The sequence below is a fragment of the Misgurnus anguillicaudatus genome, chromosome 11 (assembly GCF_027580225.2).
Source record: "Misgurnus anguillicaudatus chromosome 11, ASM2758022v2, whole genome shotgun sequence".
Lineage (NCBI taxonomy): Eukaryota > Metazoa > Chordata > Actinopteri > Cypriniformes > Cobitidae > Misgurnus > Misgurnus anguillicaudatus.
In genome coordinates, this window is record NC_073347.2 from 11,437,788 (window position 1) to 11,462,939 (window position 25,152).

A 25,152-nucleotide genomic window follows, 5' to 3' on the forward strand; every position below is an offset into this window, starting at 1 on the left:
GGAAAATTTTCATTACCGCAACGTGTCCATGACTGGATTTGGGTTCTTTGACATATGAAAATTTATAATTAAAAAATCTAAAAAATAAAAAGCTTCAGTGCATGTTATACTATAAACATTTACAATAAAGAAACATGTGGTATTTGGTTATAATTGGTAAATGTAGAGACAATAATAAGGAATATAAATATGTCCAAGAAAAATTTTCTCATCCTCCGCAACAATTTCATTTTCAAAAAAAAAAAGTTGGAAGGGACATAATTGACGGTGACACTCAGGATGGCTACCAGGTAAGCAGTTCTTATTTTTTCTCTCAAGATATGTTGAATTTTGTTTGTCATAGTACCTAGACAACTTTTTAGTTCTCATTACCGAAACATGAGTTTGTAAATGCATATATTTAATGCAATATAATGTTGCGGTAATGATCATTTTTGATAATGATAATCTAAAAAATGTAAATAATTCTATAATACTTTTTAAATCCTCTAAAAATAATGGTTAAAGTTCAGACCTTAATCTTATATGTGCAAAAAAATAGTCTTCAAGGGCTTTTTAAAAAAAATCTGATGCTGGACACCTTCTAAGTCTGGATTTCGTGAGAATCACCCAGATGTGTCAGTGCGGATGCAATACCTGGAATGACAGCCTGTTTGAAGAGCTCCTCTTTGAGTCGGGGCAAGAAACAGTCAATTCTCTCCCAGGTGATTTCCCACAGGTCCGAGTAACCTGTACGAGAGTCTGCACTGTGAAAGATCCCTGCGGTGTCCATCACCAACAGCATGTTCTTCAGAGATTCAGGGATCGCTTCCAGCTGTACACCAAAGTTAGACAAATGACAGATTCATCAGGAGACCAAAACTGACTCATTTATACTTGCCTTAATTTAAATGGGCATAAACTGCTTCTAACTACTAACCAGATGTTTTTGCACACTTAGCACAACCTACATACCCAGCATAAATAATTTGTGTATTTTGGCGTGAATAGTGGTGCAGGAAACTAGTACAGCTGTCACAGTATTTCAATATGTGCTCCATCAACAGAACAATGCAAACATGCATGCAAGTCAGGAAAATCATTCGGTTCCGGTATTCCGACTGATTCCCAATCTCAGTCAACAACAGTAGATAACTCAAGGACATATGAGCAGTTCTCACCAGCAGGTCGCTGGAACCAGCATGCATGTACTTGTCCATGAAGTCCAGAATGGTGAGCCAGAGGGCAGCAAAAGTGGGCAATGAGAGCAGGGGAGAGAGATGCTGTAGGAACACCTGAGGAGGCCATTTGATATTTATTAATAAATGAAAACAACTAGAATACATCTATGATTTGTCTTTTGACAACAATGAGATGAATAATATGGCATACTTTAGAAAGCAGCGTGCATGCCCTCATCCTGGTCTCCTCCATACCGCCCACATCAGCTGGACTGACGTTATCCAAGAGTTTGGTGAGCAAAGGAAACAAGACCTGGAGACAGAGAGAAACTTCAGTCAGTTCTTTGTAAGCGTTGTGTAAAACTTTTAGCTAGAAATAATTGCCCACCTTGTTGAAACAGGATTCCCACTCCACGGCGTCCAGAGTTTGCAGGTCATGAACCAGCAGCGCCCTCTGCAGGTAGGTGAGAGCTTGCATGCGCACTTGTCTTCGTGCGTCACAGCACAACCATGCCATGCCTACATGGCCAAAACACAGTCATTGAAAAAAGCTCCTTCTAGGTTGCTTAAGGTTTATTTAAAAAATGTTATCATAATTTTCTCATTCTCCATGTAACCAGTTAATGGTGATCATGTGTGTCAAACCAAATAATCATGGCAGGATTTTAAGTGAATAGGAAAGTATATTTATTCTGTTTATGTTTGACTTATTTAAATATAAACTGGAATAAAATTAGAAAATAATATATTGTTTTTTATAACATAATTGATCCAGTCCCCATCCACCTTCATTATTTTGTCTGAACTGTAAAAAAAATGATGACAAATATTTAATTTCTGGGAAAACTATGCTCAGGTATAAATTACTCTTACATAACCCCTTCCAAGTATTGTAAGCAGATTATTATTATTATTATCACTTGGTTAATCTCTAACCTTGAAGCAGAGGACACCAGCAGCTGGACCATAGAGTCTGAGAGTCCGCCTCGATCTTTCTGCCACTGCCCTCAAGATGGCGCTGTTCCTCCGCCCAAGAGCTGTAGATGCCGGCTGCTCGCGTGTGCAGTGTATGCATCAGATCTAACAACTGCATGGACAAACAGATACTTTAATAATCCCTTAACATTGGGGACAAATAGGGTTTGTGGCATTTAAAATAAATATTTACTTTATTAAAAGACTAATGGTCATAAAAGAAATGATTGTTATGCACTCGACATGACAAATAAACTCATGCAACATGTTTGATGTGATGTTCAGAGCACAGTATTGTTTACAAGTCCTGTTTAAAATCTAAAAATATCAGAAATATATATAAAAAAATATATTTGCCATAAAATTGTCCTATAAATAAGCAACAACAAGTTTTATTCTATTGTATTTGATCAATTATCTGATGTATACATACAAATACACTATAATTTAGAATTTTTTGCCATTTTTAATAAAACTTGATTTTAAATTATTTTTAGGGGGAATGAGAGTAAGCTTCAGGTGCTAAACTGTGTTTATAGATTTACTGTATATTTAATTACTTTGTTTATTTTTTTACTTTACCAATTGGGTACTTCTGCTAAACACTAAAAACTCACATTACTTTAAAAGTATTGTAGTATATTTTGTTTAGTTGCTTTATTAAAAAGTACAGACTTGAATATTTACAAGCTTAAAAATTGAAGCAAGGTCTACTTGGGAGGGAAAAGGTTACATGCTTTAAAAGGTGGTCTCATTGTTTGCTTTAATTTGTTAATATTTATAATAATATTTAAATAAACTGTTTTCCATATTAATGAATATTAGTTTTGTAAACAAAATTGGTACTCGGAGACCATAAAGGTCAGAATAGTCTCAAAGGCAAATCATAGCTATTTGTTTTACCACAATAGAGATTTTAACATGAAACAATTGGAAAAAAATTGGCAAGCTCATTTCGCTCCGAGCAGATCAGTAAACATGATGATGGACAGATAAAGGTATTAGGGAAAGGGCTGTTGTACTTACGTCCAGACTAACCTGAAAAGACACCGTGTGGTAACTGGCCGGCACGCCCTCGTCTTCCTCATCGTCGCTATGAGAACGGGCGGGCCGCTGACTGGACGTTTTGGCTCGTCGTGATGCGCCTTCCTTATCCCTCGGCTTCTTTCTGAGCCGGCTTTTGGAGTCGTATTTGTGAATCTTTTTCTTCTCGTGAGTGCGGTATCCTGCGGAGGACGTAGAAACCATCAGCAGATTGACAAACAAGAGAAATCAATTTAAGCTTTCAGGCGTACGTCGAACCTTTCTCGTCTGTCAAGCACTGCAAAAGCAAGCAGTGTTTAATGATGACTGCAAATAATGTTATGATAATAATTCACAGCAAGCTTTCTCTACCGTGACTGTCCATCTTCACACCCTTTCATTTACTCTGTTAAAAGAACCTGTCTGTGACATATCTAGATCAATTTTGAGACTCCATGAAAAAATACTGTATTTTGTTTCCTGTTAATGTAAAATAAAGCAAATATCTATGTCTCTTTATCAAAGTGCTGCTTCCATTAGACATTCAAAACTTATAGCTTTGATCAATAGGTCTCAAAGTAAGCGTGTAAGCCACTGCTGACAGCAGGTGTCTGCCCAAATAAACAGGCGCCTTTAAGTCATGAAAAAGCCATGCTGAATGGCAAAGCATAGCTACAAAGTGCTGAATGAGCCTCGGTCGAGCCTGCTGTTGATCACCGACCACCTCGAATACAGAAACAGAGGTTGAGGGAAAGATGAATGAAAAGGGTGCACAAGGAACGCAGTTGGATTGCCCTGGGGTTAAATGACTCAATAATACACCACAGTTCAAGATATACCACCAAAAAGTTTGCAAGCACAGACACATCCTATCTCAAAGCTTTTGAACTAAAGCAGAAGCCCTAATCCCCCGAGGAGTCAAACGGCCCATATGAGGTTTGACTAAAATGCCCCCTAAAATTACTGAAGGCTTGTTTGGGTTGAAACCCATTAGAGGAAATCATTGTGATGTATCATGGTAACATAAACCAGCTGTACTGGTTTGGTCCTATACAAAGACGTACCAATAGCATGCAACAGTTTCTCACGAAAAACCGAGCAATGAAAACATATAAGGGTGATTCTTGCAAAATTGACTTATGAGGTGTCATGAAACATTTTGATAAAAATTAAATGCAAAGTAAGAGTATCAAAATAATAAACATTCAGTTACAAACATCTCTTCATGTACTATTTTGCACATGATTTCAAATGACATCATACAAACCAATTTTTTTTCACATTTTCATTACCGCAATGTGTCCATAACTGGATTTGGGTTCTTTGACATGGAAATATTTATAATTTAAAAATCTAAAAAATAAAAAGTTTCAGTCCATGTAATACTATAAACATTTACAGTAAAGAAACAAGACCAATTTTCTTATCCTCCGCAACAATTTTCAATCATTGTTTAAGCCCTCAAGGAACTAACATTTTCAAAAAATTGTTTGAAGGGACATAATTGACTGTGACACTCAAGATGGCTACCAGGTAAGCAGTTCTTATATTTTCCCTCTAGATAAAAGTTGAAATATTGTTTGTCATAGTACCTAGACAACTTTTAGTTCTCATTACCGAAACATGAGTTTGTAAATGCATATATTTAATGTAATATCATGTTGCGGTAATGATAATTTTTGACAATGATCATCTAAAAAATTTAAATAATTCTATAGGAAATATTTTTAAAATCCTCTCAAAATAATGGTTATAGTAAGTTCAGACCTTAATCTTATATGTACCAAAAAAATAGTCTTCAATGGCTTTTTAAAAATTCTGATGCTGGACACCTTCTAAATCTGAATTTCGTTGAGTTGTTGTTTTTTTTGTTTTTTTAAAGATACGCACCTCCGTTGAGGCTCGCCTCCACGAACACTCTTATGGCTTTAACACAAAGCTCAAAGTTTTCGGGTGTGACATGGGCGGCATCACGCACGATGAAGGAAAGCGAATCCACGCACTTGATGAGAGACTTGGTGTCATGCAGACCCATGTCTACTCCAAGAGTTAAACTGTATTGGTTAATGAGTGCTGGGAGCAGGGCCTTTGGAGCAGGGACCACCGCTGTCTTACTACCATCCAGGTCATCTTTGCCCACCTGCCAAAAAACAGTAGGCAGTTGTTTAATTTAGTACATGCTCCTATTAGGGATGCACACCGATTAATCGCGATTAATCTATAGCAGAATAAAAGTTTTTGTTTACATATATGTGTGTGTGTGTGTGAACTGTGTATAATAATTATGTAAGGGATAATGTAGAGGCAGCCGGTAGTTATTGGGAAATAAGCCCCGACAGTGTGATCAGGACCCGACGCGAAGCGGAGGGTCTTGTATCACACTGAAGGGGCTTATTTCCCAATAACTACCGGCTGCCTCTACATTATCCCGCTTATTACACGGCTACTTGCCACATAAGAAAAAAAAACTGGACATGAATATGAATTTGAAACGTTTTATTGGCATATTTGTTTTAAATTAACATTTTTATCCTTCCGCGAAACTTTGCACAGATGCATAAAATGATCGTAATACCTTATTAAGATCCGCTGCTTCATACTTGTCTGTCTCCATTTTTTCTCTTTTAGCCAGTCTTTGAGAAGTTTTAATGCCCATTCTGTATTTTTTTGTGTGTTGGCTTCGTAGCTGTCATGCTCTATTTTGTCAAGTTCAGTCTCAGTAAGCTGTCTGTGTCTTGTCGTGGTTGTCGAGTGTTTGTCACAAGATGGCGCCAGACAGACAGTAATCTTTATTGATCTTTATTGGCGCGGAGCGATTTTACTCGTGCAAGTAGTACCGGCTATGCGTTATTATTTTGGAGCGGTTATTATTTGAAAAGAACGAACCTGCAAATGTCTCAACTGACCAATCAGAATCAAGCATTCCAGAGAGCCGTGTAATAAGTATATATAAATATGCACACATGCATGTATAATAAAAAATATATTTATATATAATATAAATTATACATAAATATACAAATGTATATACACATTACTTAAATATATACATGCATGTGTGTGCATTTAATAATAATAATAATAATAATTCCTTATATTTTTATAGCGTTTTTCTTAGTACTCAAAGCACTTTACATATGAACGGGGGAATCTCCTCAACCACAACCAATGTGCAGCATCCACCTTATCAATACAAAGTTTTATACGCAGTTCACACACACACACACACATATATGATGTAAACAAAAACTTTTATTCTGCTATAGAATAATCGCAATTAATTGTTATGCATCCCTAGCTCCTATCCAAAGGAACACACAGTACACTTATTGAAGAGACAAACCTTGAAGTAATCTTAAGTTAAATGCTCTGCTCAGATGCACAATGGTGAGATTCAAACCTGTGAACTAGGGCTGTGCCATATTGAAAAAAATTTCAATAACTTGCTAAAAAATGTGATATGCGATACAGTAATCTTTGTAAAATCAATTTAAATAATAATACTTTATTATTTAATAATATTTAATAATAATAATAATAATAATAATAATTTATTTTTTATTAAAATAATTTTATACATTTAAAATATTGTGTGTGTGTGTGAGTGATATTCTAATAAATTCAGTTTATCTTGCAACCCTACTATAAATAAAGAAATGTTTTGGGTTAAAAAATATCTATCGAAAGCGGCTGTGATTTGCTTTCAAATACCAATCACATTAGTAAAAATATGTCAATCTGTAAAAACAGTCATAAAAAAATTATGTGTGTTTACAGTAATCCACTGTATTTCCATTTCCAATGAAAGACTAATAATTAAAAGAATAATTGTGTAGCTTAACACTTAACGCTCCAATAAAAATGTGTAAATCTTTAAATCCACCTTTTGGAGGTGGAGCACCTGTTGTAGGCAAATTAATTTCTGGTTATGTTTATCCTGCGGATGGCTTTTTCTCTATGTAAACAGTCTCTTACTGGTATCATTGCACCTATTGTGCAATGCTTACGCCAAACCGAACATATGCGGTCATGACGGGAGTTGATAAACCGAAAGTAACCGGTTCAATTAGAAGCAAAATGTGTTTTGTGAACACTTACCACAAGCCAGCCCACATCGACATCTGTAGCCGAACGAGGTAATCTGGACTTGCCATGCTCGGTGTAAACTTCGGAGTCAGACGTATAGCCTCGGTCAAGACTGACTTCACTGTGGTGATATGAACTTAGTTCACTGTCTGACTGAGCACCTGCAAAAAAAAAAAAAAAACATTCAACAGTTTGTGTTAAACAGTGTCATGGTGAAAAAGATTTACTTATACGGCTAACCACTTACTTTGGACCTTTGTATAAAGCACATAAAGAGGGATCTTCTGATATTAAAAATATATTACATTTCTAGAGTGGCCCATGATGAGGCAATAGCTATTAATGATCTGGTGCCATCGATTATTGAATTAAAATATTTGTTTTTCTCCAACTTCTGAAGGTGGTACAGGGCGTTTTGTAATCAGTGCATAATGCCTCTTTAGCAGCAGTGTCTGCTTGCTTTGTCCTAAATTTGACAATGGGCCGGAGGATTATACTAGATAAGCCACTATGTAAATAGTCATCCGGAAATGATCTTCACGTCACGGTCTGCTGTATCTGAAGTTGCATTACAGATCCTATGGCTGAAAGCATGTGGGATGAATAACTCACCCGTGTCGTTGTCTGGGCTGCTGTTGGCAACCTGCAAAGCAGCCGGAGGTTTGACCCCAGTCCCGATGCATTCCAGAAGGGAAAAGAGCGTGTACCAGTCGTCTGTACAATGGATGTTGGCAGCGTTGGTTTTAAGTAGCTCGTGTAAGCCGAAGGCGACCTCTCTACAGACTCTAGACAGAACGTGAGGCTTCATCATCAACAGCAGGCGAAGAGACAGGAGAACCTGCATAGAGACAATGGGACAAATACTGTCTAAAGGTCAAAAGCAAATGCCTGATTTTGACTTTCTGTGTCTCGTATTACTTTCTGTGGTCTAATTTGGTTAATTGTGAATAATAGCACAGATGTCCCAGTTCTTAAAACTCATCTCCTATCCTGCACTCACTCGGGTTCATTTCTCTCCAGACCTATCTGGATTTAGCCCATCACACATTGAGGTGTTAGAGAAGCTATTTTTAAAACAGTACAGCTACTTGGCGGCCATTTTGTAACATTATCACAGGTAGTGAGAGTTTGCATGCGTACCTGTGAGCCGATGTCCTCTCTGCGCAGCAAACGTATCGCAAGTCTGAGCAATCCCACGACAGCTCTCTCCACCAGGAAGCAGCTCTCATTAGCATGGACACACAGCTGATATAAGTGATCCCGTACCGTCTGCCATACACACGATACCCTATCCCTGTAAACACACAGTTGTGCCTTTATATCACAGACCATCTTGCTCTCTCTCCAGTGCATCTTTAACGTTAACGTGATGTAGGTGCAGTACCTGTTTTCAAGAATGATACGCAAAAGCATCTCTAGACAGAAAGCAGCATCTTCTTCATCATACGTTTCCTCATCAGGGGTCACAGAGATGAGAGCCTACAATAAAATGTATAAAATTAACAACACAGTGTACTCATGTTTTACATTGTATCAGTACTGTATGTGCATTTTGGCCCTGTGTGTACGTTTTTTTTTCTATATCTATATTAAATAAGAAATAAAACGTTTATTAACAATAGCATTTTGTTAGAAGTGCTTTGTTAAGAGCTTTTTCCTCTGTCATGCTCCTGTCAATCTCTCGCCATCTCTCACTCTCCCTCTTGACCCTGACTGAACACGCACACGCGCGCCCACGGCTGAACATAAGTGCTTCCTATTGTTGCAAAAGTGAGAAGTAAAGGCTGTGCGTTCGACCGTTTGCGTACGTTCGCATACACTTAAAAAATATACTACTAAACCCCAGGCTTAAGTGTCGTTACAAGTTACTTAAGTTGGAGTAATGAATATGTAATTGCATGTTGTGCAATAAAATAGAAGATTGGATTAATATCCGTTTAGCTCAGACTCATTTATGTAGCCGAATGTAAATGGAAGTGTTTGTTTAACAGTTTTTCGATCAGAGAAATGACCCGGAGTAAAAAGGCCTTATAAATGTCTGATGGAATGTTAAAAATTTTTCATTTTTAAATAACGTGAAATAAATATTAGTAAAAAAGAATTTCTGAAAATGTAACTTATGCAATAGTGATAAAATTGGCAAAATAATTATGAAAATTAAAAAACATTCAGTTGTTCGGTATTCGGCCGAGTGTTTCATTTATTTGGCATCGCCAAGAATTTTCCTTTTGGTGCATCCCTAAGTTTGACTTCATACGCCGCCGTGCAGACCAGCATGCGGATGAAATCTAAATATCACAACAAAGATTCTGTAGGGTGTCACGGTTTCCATTTTAAATCAAAATCGATCAAAATTAAGTCACAACCTCGAACTTCAAATTAAAAAAGGACCGGTCTGAACTGAGGTCTGTTTAAGTTTCACAACAACTTATTTCTAGGGGTGACCCCGAATAGTCGAAGGTTTGATGCATCGATAGGAGAAGCCTGATTCGACCACCAATCTCACAGTCGAATCGTCGCAGATGTGTTATGAAATGAGGATCCTTCAATTTTGGCCATATGGGTGCACACATTATCTGATTTCACATATAACAGCTTTCTCCCAATATATTAATATACAGCATATTATTATAATCCTGCAAATAATATGTGAAGTAGCAGCTTTCGATAAATATTTTTAAAATGCGTTAATAAATCCAACAATCCCTGTGACAGGGCTACACGTCCAAAAAGAGGTTCCTATGTTAATAAACCATTGCCTTTTTGTTTCTACATTTAAAAGACAAAGCTGGCAATTCTGGCTATACTTTCGTTCTTTTAATAATTTCTTCATTTTATTTATAAATCACTCTGGGTTATCTGATTTATCTATTTGGCTTGTGTTTTGTTTCCGTGCACTTGAGGCATTTTGCACATGTGTTCTGCACTTTGTTACTTCTGACCTTATTTTATAAAAAAAAAAAATGTATTATAAACGTAAATTCTGATCTAATTTAAGTCTGTACATTTTGGATTGCTTTTCGTTGTATCGATGTTACGCTATTATGTGCTGGCCATGCTTGCGCATGCAATTTAGGCGAACGCGCTAGGTGATCTGCGTCTCATATTTAGGAGTTCATCAAACTAAACATTAAAAAACGGATGTTTTTCGACAGGTATAAGTTTTTAAAATGTATTTAAAACATAGTGGTTATCTTGTAAAAAGTTAACCTCTTACACTCTGAGGCTATTTTGGGGATTTTCGCCTGGATTTGGCCTACCCAATTTCAAAAGCTTCTCATACCCACAAGCAGAGGTGCACATACAAAAGTTTGGTATCATTTTACAGGAAACCCTTTGAAATGACATAAAACACTGTTAAAAGTGCTCAACATGGTTGTATGTGTTGTCAGTCCTCTAATAAACCCAAAAATAAATAGGCGCTTTTTGGTGTTTTTTTTCTAAAGTCTGTATTGAAAAGTGTATAACTCTGGCCCTGAGTGGGAACGAAACCTGCAGACAGTTTTGTTTGATTCCAGAAATTGCCAGCTTACAGAGGAAAAAGGAATTTTTTCTCTATCATTATAAATGCAAAAGTTATTTTACTCCAACTGATGGGAGGAATAATACGCTTTTTGTATACTTTGTATATATATTTCTGCCTAAAAACATTTGAAGTGCTCCCATAACCACATACAGTGGAATAAATACAATTGCTTTATATCATTTTAAAGAAAACCCTTTGAAGTTACATAAAAAGCTGCTGTTTGAGACAAATATTGTTATTTATGTGGTTTTTCATATGATAAAACACCAAATTTTATTTTTTTATGTTGTAAATACTGCCTCTGATAGTGTATAACTCTGGTTCTGTGTGCTCTAGCAGACTGCAGACAGTTCTGGTTGTTACCAGCAGCAGACAGTAAACACCCAAAAAAAGAATGAACTCTTTAGCATGTCACATTCAAAAGTTATTCTCATTTTACTGAAGTGTGCGAAAATACATTTTTCATATAAATATTATTTTTTTGTTTTGCACATATAATAAATAGCAAGGGATTAATTATGCACAAAACCAAAGAAAATGCTGTTAATGGACTCATTTTTTAGAGTAGGACCTAAGAGAAAAGATGATGTATCATTTGTGGCTATATGTGCTATCTGAGGCAGTCCACACCCAAGTTTCCCATACGTTTACAAAAGACAATTTTTTACCTCATTATTCATTCGACGATTGTAGGATATGTGATACCAATAGGACAAAAATAACGCTGCAGTTTTATTCCTGAGAATGTGAGCTTTCATTTGATATAAGACTTGCCCATGTTTGTCATACTTGAAAAATATGAAATATTTGAATATTAAATGATATTCAAAAATATGGGGGGGGTGATAGTGTAAATTAAGTGTAACTAACTTTCTTACAGTAAAACATATCTCAAAGTGATGCATATCTGCAGAAAGTAGAGAGTCTAAGCTTTCAAACAGTATCTCATATGTGGTACTGGGTCCATGACAGACCATTAAAAATGAAAGGAATATTTTATATTAAGTCAAAATAAGATAATTCTGGACCCGGTACAGGGTCCACAGAGTCAAACAAGTTAAACTACAAAACAGGTAAGCCGTTTCTTTAAATTTCGGTGATGAAACGAAAAATATCTGCACCGAACCTATATTTATGCCTGACACGTCTGTCTTTCTTGTGATTTAATATTACGGTCGGTGTTCACTTTCAAATGATAGCAACGAGATTCCTGAAATAAATAATATCATCAGGTCTTTTTTGTATCTAAAGTGAGATGATCAAAGTCAAAGCAAGCAAGCAGGTATTTCTGTGTTAAATAATACGCGTAGTGTCTATAATCATTCATTTCAGTGTTTTTCTTGTTATAAATTAACGTTTAATGAATTGTAAGCTGAAAGCTTAGTTTTTATAATTTGCAGTAACAATCACAAATTATTTGTCATTTCTCATTTGTCGTTTTTTTTGGGTCATGACTGCTTTGACGCGCCAAATCTCCAAATTAAATAAAAACACTGAATTGTAGCCGGGGTTTCCAAGGCAGGATCACCTTTGCGGTATATTTTTAGGTTTAGTTATCAAAATGTATTTTTGTGTGATGTTCTGTAGATCGTGGCTTTAAAATGGTATGAATAATGAAACAAATGTTGCCTTACATTTTACCTCAAAAATATATAAATGCATCGTCAGTTTTGTCTTCGTTCATCACTTGAAATACAGTTTTGGTCACTTTATCAGAAAGTTGTTTATGTGTGCTGCTTATAATAAAGAAAATAAAAGTTACCAATTTGTACCTGGTCTGACCCCCTCCCAAACCATGCACACACACACAGATGATTCGACTATCGGTCGACTATGGAAAGATTCGACAATTCTGATTCGAATATGTAAATCCTTAGTCGAGGTCACCCCTACTTATTTCAGTTGCTTAAGAGTAATGAAAACCGCATTTAAACATGGTTTATTGGGGTATAGTCTCACAATCTCGTCTGACGGTAATAAAAGCGTGTTTTAAAGTGCAAAGTACAGACAGGAATGTTCATCTGACAGGAAGTTTCGTTTTATCAGGTATGTGCGTGTATCATATTTTTCCACTGGCAGCACGACTAACATGGCAGGGCATCCCCGGATTTAAGGTCAGATATTATTTTTCATAAAGTCTAGTCTAAAAATGGCCTAGCATTTTTTGTGCTTTCAAAAAAAAAGAAAGTAAAAACCGAGAACCGAATCGTGACTTTAGAATCGAAAATGTAATCGAATCAAGGATTCGGAGAATCGTGACACCCCTATAGAGAACAGTAGATTATTGAAATGCTCTGGCGGTATTTAAATTACATACGCTTGCCGGTGTGAAGTTGAACAACGAAAATGTCCTACAACCAAACATAACGTCCCATATTTTAATAATTATAATGTGACTATTACGCACGTCGGGTGACCTGCAAATGTGAGAAAAACTGTTGCAGTTTTGCGATATATTCATTTCTCAAATTGCCTAAAAAACCACCTCACCTAAGCGTAAAACTATTTTGCGATATATGAAAGCTTTTGAGAAATTGACACGTTTCCATTAGGCATATTTTCAAATTGTTGTTCAAACCACCAGTTGTGCTATAGGAAAGCTCAAATCTTAGAGTAAACTTTTAGTTGTGTGTATACACCCAGTATTTGTCAAAAGGTCCACCTCACCTTCATGAGCTCCTGTAAAGACTCCAGCTGCAGGAACTTGCTTTCTGTGATCAGTTTCTCTGGGTCACATTGCTGAGATGGAGGGAAAAAACTTTAGAAAATGGCCTCATTTTGTTTAAAGATTTCTGAAAGATGAAACAATTATGTGATATGTACCTTTATGCAGAGGATGGCAGCTTGTTTGGCTTCCTGGTTTTCAGTGGATGGCCCTCTGTGTCCAGATTGCTCACTTAATGTTAACCAGCTCACAAAACTCAATACGGCGGACTCACCCCTTGGAGTAACAAAAAGACAAAAAATCAAAAGATGAATTTCTATTACAAACGAACAGCCCTTCTTTTCAAACTGGTATTTTTACTTTAACATTACACATTTCTAAACAACATTCACATTACAAATGCGTTTGAATGTGTGATACTAAAATAAATCTCGACACTGACTGTGCAGGGATAAAATAAACAAACATTGCAAAATATACTGGCTAACAAATCCTTAGCCGCAAGTGATGTTCAATGTCATCACTTACTGTAAAAGCATGCTTGGCTATTGCGTAATCTCAACAATTTGTCCAATATAAACATTTGTAAAAATGTTGTTTTTGTAAAACTCAGCCTGCTTTCAATAAGCTACCTGTTTGATGGCGTTTCTTCACGCTGTAAAGAAATCTTCTCATTCGGGTCCACAAAGTCCTCAACCTTTAAATGACAAAAATAATGACAGTAGGTGGCAGTATTGCATGATCTATGTACACTGGACAGCTTGACCATGTAAACGTACCCATCAGCAGAATATGCATTCAGTTTCTCTTACGAAATTATAGTAGTATGTTAGTACTGCATGTCAACACTCAAATCTCACCTCGACCATGGACTTGGGTAACAGCTCAGCCCTGAAGAGTTGCAACATAGAGTCCATGATGTTCTTCCATCCCTCTCGTAAGATGTCACCGTGACGATGGGCCAAACTGAACACAGTTTTGGCAGCGATTTGAGCCTTCCTGTTACTGCCAAACACGGTCGGCAGGTTCTCTACAGACTAAGCGCACAAACACAAAGCCCAATCAGTCCCGTACTAACATTACTGTTGTGTACTGAAGACATCTGGTTAGGGTATCTCAGGTTTTACCTCAGAGCTGAGTGTAGTGAACTTGCAGAGTGAAATGATTAAGTTATCAAAAACGTCGCTGAAGCCGTAGTGTGCAGATATCATGGCACATTTCCTATAAGAGAGCAGAAGATTATAATATTATCTCATGAGCATTTAAATCCACGTTTTTTCATAGAAAAGGTGTGGCTATCAATAAATACACAAATTTGTTGATGTTGATGACAACATTATGATTTAAAGGTTCCTTCTAAAACAACCAAAATGTATTATATCAAATAAAAAAATATGCATTACTGAAAATAAGCATTCTATATTGGCAGGGTTCACACCAGACGCGATAGAGGCGGCAATCGCGAGTGATTTACATGTGACGCGGATCGTGTGGAAGGTGCTGCGTGGGTGTTGCGTTCCGCGCGAATTAAGCGTTTCCGCAGGTAACGCGCGAGTTGACAAATCTGACCTTCTGCTGATTTCCGCGCCGCGTTCACCAATCAGGACCTTGCTGTAGTAGTGACGTGATTACAGGAAGCGAGTGGAGTCGCAGAAGCCCCTCCCATGACGCAAATTTCTGCGTGAATGTCTCGAATGACTAGAATTTCACGCGCGAATGAAGCGAGGAAACTCAAATGTTAGCGTGTTTTTGCCGCTCCTACCACGGCTGTTGTGAATGCACCATCAGAAGTCGTACATTTTTCTAAACCATGACGTTATGGTGCCTTAGAAAACAGTCTAAAAGTACCTTTATACAAAAACGATGTTTGTTCGGTCATTGGTAAAGGATAACTGAAGCAAGAAACTAGTTTTGGTTTCAGGCGCAGCCAAATATTGTTTCCTAACAATGCACCAGATATTTTGTAATCTTTCAGGATCTTACCTAAACCCAGCAATGGCCTTCTGAATGATTGTGTCATCCAGACTCTTGTCAAAAACATAGGAGAGGGCGGCAATAGTTGGTCCCCAAGTCATGGTGAAGAGGTCACGATCGTAACTGCTATCGGGCACATGGAGGAACAGCCCTTCGGGTGATGTCCCTCTGTGCAGCAGAACACTCCACACATAGTTCTCCTTTACCAGTCCCGTCTGCTCATCGGGCATCACAATCTCCTCATTCCTGCAGGAAAACATTCGTCTCAGCTGATCTCACTGTGTATATCAATAATAAGAGCCATGCACTATACGACACAAGCGCTATGGGTGATGATAGCTTTAATAAATAACGTACAAGACCTCAACAATAAGGGGATTTCCTGGAGGTCTAGTCTTTAGATTAAAGGTAGTAGTTTAGAAAATAATGAAAATTGTAATTTTTTGGGTGAACTTTCACTTCAAGCTTGAACTAACTTGATGGCATTGTAGATGTCTTCCAGCATGTCTTGATCAAAGTCATTCCCTCCGTTCACGCCTTTCAGATTCTTCTTGAATTGCTGGACAAACAGAAAAAAACAAACAAACAGCAGGAGGAAACTGATTAAAATGCCTTCATTCCAATCAATTACTGCGACATCCTCAAACTATCGCCTTTCAAATCCAATAATTGGTCTCGGTTTATTACCGACCGGTGTCACTTAATAGGTGTTAGTGTTAAGCGGGCTGGTCTAAGGCCAAGCTCAGCTCAAATAAACACACAGACGTCTGCTGCTGAGTGATGGCGTTAGGCCACTGTTTTACTGCATACTTTCTTAATGGCAGGTAAAGCAAAGGAAACTCGAGCTCCCCTCGAGACCGAGATGAACAGAAGGAGAAATAAACAAGAGTAAACATAGGGAGGGCCCGCATTTTCCACGGCCAGGGGCAGACGCACACATGCAGGCAGACACAGAGAAAAGACAGCTGGACAAGCCGTCTGCCAAAAGGCCGCTCGACTTTCACTCCGTCGCCATTTATCCCCTCTGTGCCGCGGCTGAATACCTGCTGATTGCCGTCCTCGCTGCTCTCTGTATTCGTTTACAACGCGGCACGGTTCGCGTGATGATGTGTTTAAATGGAGCTAATGCTAGTGTGTGGAAAACCTGGGGCGTCTGTGGCGTGTCTGCAGGAAGATAGCTAAAAGAAGATGCCGACTGCGGCTCGTTTATATATGTAATGGTGAACCTAGCACACCAAAACATTCCCCGATCATTTCACACCACAGTTAAAGAAAATTAATACTATTTAGCCATTTGAAAAACTATTATACCTATTAAATAAATATTACTATTATATGGAGAACATTAAGCCTTTTGAGGACCATAGGAATTAAAGAGACCACTTCAAGATTATTTTCAGTTTTTCTAAATTTACTATTTATAGTTTTTTTTGTTTTGTTTTTTAAGTAAAATTATCATTTTTGTTTCATTCTGTCAAATACTTTCTATAAAAAAAATTATGTTTTTTTTTTGCATTTATTTACTAAAAAATTTAAAGGGGAAAAGCATGGTCCACATAACAAAAAGATAAAGCGTTTTCCGACCTTGAATACTGCAGAAAACAAGTTCAAATTCATTACTCAATAACAAAATGCTAATGTTTTTAGATGTATTTAGGAACATTTCTGAAATATTTATTTTATGAAATAACCCTGACTTTTAATCAAATCTTTAAAGGAACACCCCCACATTTTGGAAATTTAGCTTTTTCACCGTATCTCCCAGAGTTAGATAAACCATACATACCTTTCTCATTTCCGTACATGCTGTAACTCTGTTTGACGCAGCCCCCGCTAGCTTAGCCTAGCACAAAGACTGGAAGCGAATGGCTCCAGCCAGCAAACCGCTCACAACAAGCGACAAAACAACGCAAACACTTTCCTATTTATATGTTTTGATTTGTATAGTCACACGGTGCACAAACAACAAGGTGACACGAGACACGACGATCCTCCAACAGCATACACACTGGGAACCACACTCTCAGAAGGCGAAGCACTGCCACCCGGGAAGAGTGATCTGCTCGCAGCACCCGAGAAGCCTCCTGGTGAGGAGCAGAGATTTCGGTCAGAGTTGTGCAAATCACTCCGTCCAAGTATCAGTGCTTCGTCTTCAGAGAATATAGTTCCCAGTATGTATACTGTTAAAAGATGGCTGTGTCTCATATGATCTTGTTATTTGTACACGGTGTGACTGTAAAAATCACAAAACATAAATAGGAAAATGTTTGCGTTATTTTGTCACCTATTGGGAGCAGTTTGCTAGCTGGAGCCATTTACTTCCAGTCTTTGTGCTAAGCTAAGCTAGCGGGGGCTGCGTCAGACAGAGTTACAGCACGCACGGAGATGAGAAAGGTATGTATGGGCATATATAACTCTGGGGGATACGGTGAATAAGCTAAATTCCCAAATTGTGGGCATGTTTCTTAATGTGTCTTAGTATTAACTCAGTCTTTTACATTGCTTTTGGGTGACTTTATGTCGTAATACATGAAGAAATTATGATTAAAGGCAAATCTGGAGTGGTCTCTTAATTTTAAGGTTAAATTGAGGCAGTCATCAATTATTACTTACAAATCATGCTGTAACAACGCTTTTTATAATAAAAACATTTTTTAATGTTACGTTTTTTACAGCACTATAAAAACTATGTATGAATTTAAAAACAAAAATGTACATTATATTTAGATTTATGCTTTTGACAGTCTCTTTAGTCCAAAGTGATTTATAGTGCATTTAAGCTAGACATTAGTATATTTGTTCCCTGAAATCAAACCCATGACCGTTGCGCAGATAATGCAATGCTATACCAAATGTAACATTAACTCTTCCCCTGCCATTAATGAGTTAACTCATCAAATAAGAGAAAATGCTTCCCTGCCAATGACGAGTATTTCCGCCTTTCCACAATACCGCTATCCATCAAGTGGTGCTCTTCCACGACTTATAAAACCCGAAAGTATCTTCCTAGATCAAACAGCTGTATGTCCGTGTATGATCGCTCTGAATCTGATTTCTATAAAAAGTCCTTCACAAAAATGAAATTATCTCAGCTTTTGGCTCAAAATTTTGTATTTTTAAAGAAACCTACCCATATTTGAGAGATAATAAAAGAGAACTAATGAAGGTAGGATGAAACTTTTTTTTTTAAAAGCAGACGGTCTGTTTTTTCATTTGATATATTGATATATTGTATGTTTATATATTTTAAGAGGAACATTTTCTGGAAGGCATTAAACTTTTGGGAAAATCATGAAAAATGCTGGTGCTAGCAACTTTTGAAAAAAACGCTGCCGGGCAAATAGTTAAAAAATATATTTTTCACTTTACAGTAATATGAACAAAACATTTTTCCAATTCACTTTCATTTCTTTAATTTTCATTTAAGGGGAATGTTTGCATACTGTAAAAAATTGTCTTGCGAATTTCCATTCATATAATATCCTATTTCTTTTAAGTGTAAAATATGACCCAGACAGTTTTTGTGAAGTGCGACACACATACCATTCATATGTTTGCAAGATAACAAATACCAAAAAAAAGAAAGGACATGTGCAAGACATGGATCCGTACATTTCTGTTGTGCTGCTGACCATTGTGTATGAATCATGTACCAGCAAAGAACTGATGCCATTGCAAAAATACCCAATTTACAGTCTGCCATGATTCATTTATTTTGCTAGTGAGAGTCCAGTAAGGGAGGGTTACGAAGATGGTCATGTGATTTCAAAATGTGGGTGACTCAATCCAAAATAAAACAGCTTGTATAAATAGTCAGCAGTCGTTTTCATTTCTCATTAACTGATCTGAAACCTTTAAAGCTTCATTCACTTTTTGTGCAAAAACTATCCAATCATACTACAGCCACTTCAAGTCAAATCAGCATTTGTGTTTGTTTACATACAAGATTTCACAGCGTGTACGTCTGCTTAAATCTTTACTCAGTTGAAGCTAATAGGTCTGGCTGCATAACAGCAACCTGCATGTGTGTCAACATCTGGACCGGTGGTTTCATAATACACATAACATGTAATACACTTATCTCACAGTGTTAGGTCATAGAGGTGAAACTGATCTCTCATAGACTGCATGCGTGTGAGACCCTGAACATGTGAGACCTTAACTTACCTCCACAGTCATAGGGATGTTCTGCTTACGGACGTTATGGTTGTGCTGGTCGGTGTTCAGCATGATGACTGCGTAAGCCAGAGCGAAGCCGGCATCGTTGGTCAGGAAGGGATTACCGTTCACTTTCTGCACACAAGAGACAAGTCCGCACAATCATCGGAGGCCACAAGAACAGGATAATGCACACTCATCTTTACAGATTCGCTTTAAACGGCCATTTACCTCGAGAAAAATATGAAAGGGCACTGTTAGTCCTCTGGGGTTTCTTCCTTGTGTAAATGTCAGAAACTGAATCTATTTCAGTTTTGATACATTGCTGCATCGGCAGAGTGCAACCCCCGTGTCTACCCATGAGCTCATTTAAAGCGACTGAGAATGGAGACTAAGAAAAGAAATTACTAGGCATACTTTCCAGGTCACTTGCGAAGAGCTGCCTTTAGTTCACACGTAGTGAGCATGTTCGAAATGTCCTCGAGTCGCTTTCTGCGGTGCATGGATAGAGTATGTCTCACTTCCCACCGAAGCATTTTCCTCTTCCCTGATTACCTGCGTGACTAATGACCCTGTCCTTGATCTCCAGCGAAACGCTGTTCCACTGTCCCTAATTACCCGATGATGGGGCCAGTTGCTGACCAGGATTGCGGTAATGGAAGAACTGTGTCTGTGTGACAGTGGCTAGCCTACAACCTATTTCAAGGGTATATATGTCTGTTCCAGCCCCGCTGTATATACACTTCCCTGCCGATACGAGGGCGTGTTTGTGTTTTCACAACGGCTTGCAGCTGACTTACGTGCCAGTTGTCCGTGAAGGTTTCCAGGAGCCGATGAATGACGGGTGCTTCGCCGGGAAGACGGAATGCCTCCAGATACAAGCGGAGAGCTTCGTCTATTCGCAGTCCTTGGAAGGTGAACGTGCTGTGGAATAGAGAGAGATGAGGACAGATGTCAAATAACTTTATGGTTAAATGAGTAGCAGAATTAAGAATACTTTTAATGCTAACACAGGGTTCCCACACCTTAGTTATCTTAAAATTCAAGGACCTTTCAAGGACTTTCCAGGTCCAATACCCTTAAATTCAAGGACTAAATGTGGGGACCCATTTCAAGTAAGAGCAAGGTTACATTGTGTTACCTTTTAAGATATATTGTTACAGTTCCCTTTCGAGGAAACTGGCGCTGCATCACTGCGGTGACACTTTGGGGACGCCTCCAGGAGTAAGTGCGTCTGAATGTGTATATCTACAGTTTGACGCGGGAGCCAGGAAGTATATCACTATCTGAAATATCGCCAAAGATGGCGTTACAGTGACGCAAGAAGTATGGCAAGGGAGACGCAACGCCTCGTTCCCTTCTCAGGGAACAACAGTTACATACGTAACCCAGAGATGTTTTCATTTGTCAAACACAACTATGCAAAAAAGCATTTTGGTATGAATCAACATTCGCATACAGAAGATATAAGTACTTAAAGCGAACAGTTTAGCACGTGTGCTTAAAAATTCTAGATTTTTTATGATATTATCCTACACTACACAGGGAAAAATATGGATTTTTTCCAGAAAACTTGCATAAAATAGATTCAAGCACTTTCAATGACCTGTATCTATGTATGTATATTTTCAAAAACTTCCCAGGGCCTTGATCCCCCCAAATTCACAAAATTTCAAGGACCTGTGGGAACCCTGCTAACAGCACACTAGTCTTGACTTTAAACACCTTGACATATGTGGCCAAGGTCAACAATCTGCATCCTAACTGATTTTTCTGGTTTTAACCCATGTTAGCCCGACTTGCATAATTGGCAAATGTTACCTACTAACTAGTATCAATAATTTCTTGGGTTTTTAAAGGGTTGTTGGAGAGATGGGATTGTAAGCCCTTACTGCAAGCACAAACTCCAACAGCGAAAATGTCAAATGCAGTCAAATAATAGACTGCATTTTCACGACTATTATTTAAAGTCATAGTGAAGCGATGATAAGATATAAATAGAAGATGGATGGGGGTAAATTTTGTGAACCAGTTTGGAGCTCTTATCACCTACATGAGTGCCGTGACTCAATCTTCTTCTGTTTCCAGTTGGTGAATGTGACAGACCCTCAAGTGAGGAGTGACAACATTTCACAACATTTGAGAGGAACATCCCCTACCATTATTAAGATGTTTCAAGCCGGCTAAAAGGCAGGTGACCCAACCTTTGAAGGGACACTCCACTTTTTTTTGAAAATATGCTCATTTTCCAGCTCCGCAATAGTTAAACAATTGATTCTTACCATTTTGGAATCCATTCAGCTGATCTCTGAGTCTGGCGCTAGCACTTTTAGCATAGCTTAGCACAATCCATTGAATCTGATTAGATCGTGCTAAAAAATAACCAAAGAGTTTAGATGTTTTTCCTATTTAAAACTTGACTCTTCTGTAGTTACATCGTGTACTAAGACCGATAGAAAATTAAAAGCTGCGATTTTCTATTCCGATATGGCTAGGAACTATACTCTCAAACTGGTGTAATAATCAGTGACTTTGCTGCTGTAACATGGCTGCAGCAAGCGTAGTGATATTACACACTGCCCGAAAATAGTCCGCTTGGTTACTTTCAATGCCAGGAGACTATTTTTGAGCAGTGCGTAATATCACTACGCCTCCTGCAGCCATGTTACATCAGCAAAGTCCTTGAATATTATGCCAGAATGAGAGTGTAGTCCTAGCCATATCTGCCTTGAAAATCGCAACTTTTAATTTTCTGTCGGTCTAAGTACACGATGTAACTACAAAAGAGTCAAGTTTTAAATAGGAAAATATTGAAACTCTTTCGTTATTTTTTTATACGATGCTAATGGTCTAATCAGATTCAATGGATTGTGCTAAGCTATGATAAAAGTGCTAACGCCAGACCCGGAGATCAGCTGAATGGATTCCAAAACTGTAAGAATTAAATGTTTAACTCTAGGGGAGCTGGAAAATGAGCATATTTTCAAAAAAAGTGGAATGTCTCTTTAAACCCAGAAAAAAATGCCATAAAGAGTTCTTACTTGACAAAACTGTCCAGCAGGTCTGTGTTTCTGCGGTCGCTTATGAACTCCCCGATCATCTTCTTGTCCAGACGGGGATTCTCTTTCAGCCACTGGGCCACCTCATTATTGTCCATTGGACTGCTGAGCAGGCCTTTCTCCTGAAGGAACTGAATGCCCTTCTTTGGAGATTGATTGAACTGCTCTGTACCTGCGATGAGAAGCTTCAACATACAAAAACAACATTGATAACTACATTGATTACGCTAGACTGATCTACAGTCATTTTATAACTAATCAATCAATAATTTCAGAAGGTTCACAATTTTTTTTTAAAGTGAGATTTTAAAAAACCACAAGCACCTTCTTCTTGTTCTTGATCTCTAAAAGTTCCTGAGAGCCTGGCAGACAGCTGGTAAAACGTTGTGGCTTTGTAGGGCTTTTCTTCTCTGCTGGATTATGACAATGAAGCATTTGGTTACTCAAATTTCTTTGAGGTTCGCTGCAAGCCAATGACTCTTATTTGTTGTGTTATTTGTTTGTTGCATTTTACAGGCAAAACACCAGTCAAGTACCTGAGTCAGACTCTTCCTGGTCCTGTCTACCTAATCTCATCTTCTCTGCCATCAGATGACCACTGGTTGGAGGACCGGTAGAGTTGGCCTCTGATACCACAGCATTCTGCCCATTAGAATTTGGTATGGAATTGCCAGCCTCTGTATGCAATAAGCCAAATAGTTTAACAATTATGTTAATTAAACACAAAAATTCAGCTGAAGTTCATCCTTTGACTCCACCCACCTGTGGTTGAATCTGTGAGTGTGCTGACCGAACCGTTGGCTTCTCCTGTCGTCGATTCTGATTGGTCTTGCTGTGCAGCACTGTTTAGCACTTTGGCCTGACAGTGGGCCTCTGTGCTGTCAATCACAGTCAACAGGGCTTCAAGAGACAGGAGATGGGTTGTATAGAGCTGCCCAGACACTGGGAAGGCATTCTGCAAACACAATACATAAAATAATCAGAATAATAATTTGTAATATCATGTTGTTCCTTATGACATATATGCATGTACAGTGCGTATCAAAGGGTCACCATGATGCCAAAGCATGTTAGATGTGTTCAAATCGCATATCATCACTTGCATTTTACATTTTACTTTGCATCTGGTTGGAGTGGCTCACCTTGGAAAGAAGTTTGGTGAGGTCCTCAAACAGGTTGGAGCAGTAAAAATCACAGTCATAATTTATATAGAGCTCTGTAACAAAGCTGGGAATTCTCCAGAGCTGTACGACAGCCTCCAGGGCCATTTCCTTCATCTCATAGGGCATTTTAGGGTTTTCAGAGGTAATAATGTCCATCAGCTTCTTCAGGTACATCTATGAGAGGTACAAAGAGTGACTTCCTGATTCTGGGATGGATGGATGAATGTATGGTGTACGTCTCACATCATGATTGATTCAATCACATACCTCAAGCTGAAACTTCAGATGTTCCCTCATGCTTTCGAATATAAGAAAGCAAACGCGTATGGAGGCGGTGTAGAGATTCATTCTGTCTATGTTCAACAACTGCAGAGGACATCAAAAAATGTTTACTACAGTCACAAAGATACCCGGAGAAGAACACCATATTGCAAATACTGTGACCATTCACCTGTATTAGGTGCCTACAGAGCTCATCTTTGACCAGGCAGAGGAGTGACTGATAGGGTGCAATGTGAGCAGCTTCTAGGGCCACGTTCAACAGCTGCAGGCCCATGTGCATCATCACATCCGAGTTATGCCGGTCATGTGGGTTAGTGAGAGAGATGAGGAAACGGAAGAGCTCTCTCAGACACGGAAGTCCGTACGGGACTAGAGCAGCACCTGGAGAAACATACATTTACAATGACATTTCCAGCAAGCTTGAACATTAACTGCTTTCATATCTGTTCGTAGAAGTTCTCCTACCTTCTCTCTGGGTGGACTGCATGAAGCGCACTCCTCTAGGGTTTACGTAATCCATATCATGGATTGATGCCGAATCGGACTGGTCAGCCAGCAAGTCTCGGTCTTCCAGGACTTCAGGAATGGATTCCACTGATGCTGACTGGGCATGCTCGACTCCCCTGGCCTCAGACTGATGATACAACACAACACCAACCATCACAACCACAATCTGTCATGAGAAGCAGCGGTTCTGAAGCAAGATGTAACCTAGTCTGGGCCCCAGATGGGATATACTCAACTTTGTGTTGGATTTCACAAAAATATATGGAAAAAGCTTTTTTTTTAAATAAACTGCAATCAGATTCAAGTTGATTCAGTTCAACACAATTTTTAGCAGTTAGGTACAACCAGTCTCCCAGGAAGCAAAACTGTGTTAGGGACGATTCACATTTCGCGTCTTTTGCACGCTCAAGTTCGTTATTTCAAATGTAGGCACAATGGGTGGATTTTTATGTCCAAACACCTTGTAAAAGTGGATGTTGCATAATAGGTGCCCTTTAAGGGGCGGTTCACATTTCACGTCTAAAACCGCCTGTTGGTTCGTTTTCACATGACCTGCGATGCGCTTGCGGCATTC

The 25,152-nt window shown here is 38.3% G+C and overlaps 1 protein-coding gene across 8 annotated transcripts in view; it reads right to left on the bottom strand.

Moving 5' to 3' along the window:
- The window catches only part of gbf1 (golgi brefeldin A resistant guanine nucleotide exchange factor 1), an 88,360-nt gene that overhangs the window by 1,076 nt on the left and 62,132 nt on the right, over positions 1-25,152 (bottom strand). For 4 of the 8 annotated variants that reach the window (XM_055170841.2, XM_055170838.2, XM_073873025.1 and 1 more), the window contains 28 exons: positions 24,537-24,705; positions 24,241-24,452; positions 24,057-24,155; positions 23,769-23,963; positions 23,389-23,581; positions 23,163-23,303; positions 22,951-23,039; positions 22,609-22,811; positions 20,368-20,491; positions 19,577-19,702; positions 15,886-15,968; positions 15,419-15,655; positions 14,563-14,656; positions 14,296-14,472; positions 14,068-14,132; positions 13,594-13,711; positions 13,438-13,509; positions 8,629-8,723; positions 8,385-8,538; positions 7,857-8,082; positions 7,257-7,405; positions 5,049-5,298; positions 3,162-3,361; positions 2,097-2,247; positions 1,549-1,679; positions 1,372-1,473; positions 1,161-1,274; positions 637-814 (listed from right to left, as the gene is read on the bottom strand). In XM_055170841.2, the coding sequence (XP_055026816.2) occupies positions 637-814; positions 1,161-1,274; positions 1,372-1,473; positions 1,549-1,679; positions 2,097-2,247; positions 3,162-3,361; positions 5,049-5,298; positions 7,257-7,405; positions 7,857-8,082; positions 8,385-8,538; positions 8,629-8,723; positions 13,438-13,509; positions 13,594-13,711; positions 14,068-14,132; positions 14,296-14,472; positions 14,563-14,656; positions 15,419-15,655; positions 15,886-15,968; positions 19,577-19,702; positions 20,368-20,491; positions 22,609-22,811; positions 22,951-23,039; positions 23,163-23,303; positions 23,389-23,581; positions 23,769-23,963; positions 24,057-24,155; positions 24,241-24,452; positions 24,537-24,705 (4,147 nt within the window). The remainder of the gene's footprint in view (positions 1-636; positions 815-1,160; positions 1,275-1,371; positions 1,474-1,548; positions 1,680-2,096; positions 2,248-3,161; positions 3,362-5,048; positions 5,299-7,256; positions 7,406-7,856; positions 8,083-8,384; positions 8,539-8,628; positions 8,724-13,437; positions 13,510-13,593; positions 13,712-14,067; positions 14,133-14,295; positions 14,473-14,562; positions 14,657-15,418; positions 15,656-15,885; positions 15,969-19,576; positions 19,703-20,367; positions 20,492-22,608; positions 22,812-22,950; positions 23,040-23,162; positions 23,304-23,388; positions 23,582-23,768; positions 23,964-24,056; positions 24,156-24,240; positions 24,453-24,536; positions 24,706-25,152) is intronic. The other 4 variants (XM_055170842.2, XM_073873024.1, XM_055170839.2 and 1 more) reach the window with 2 other exon arrangements.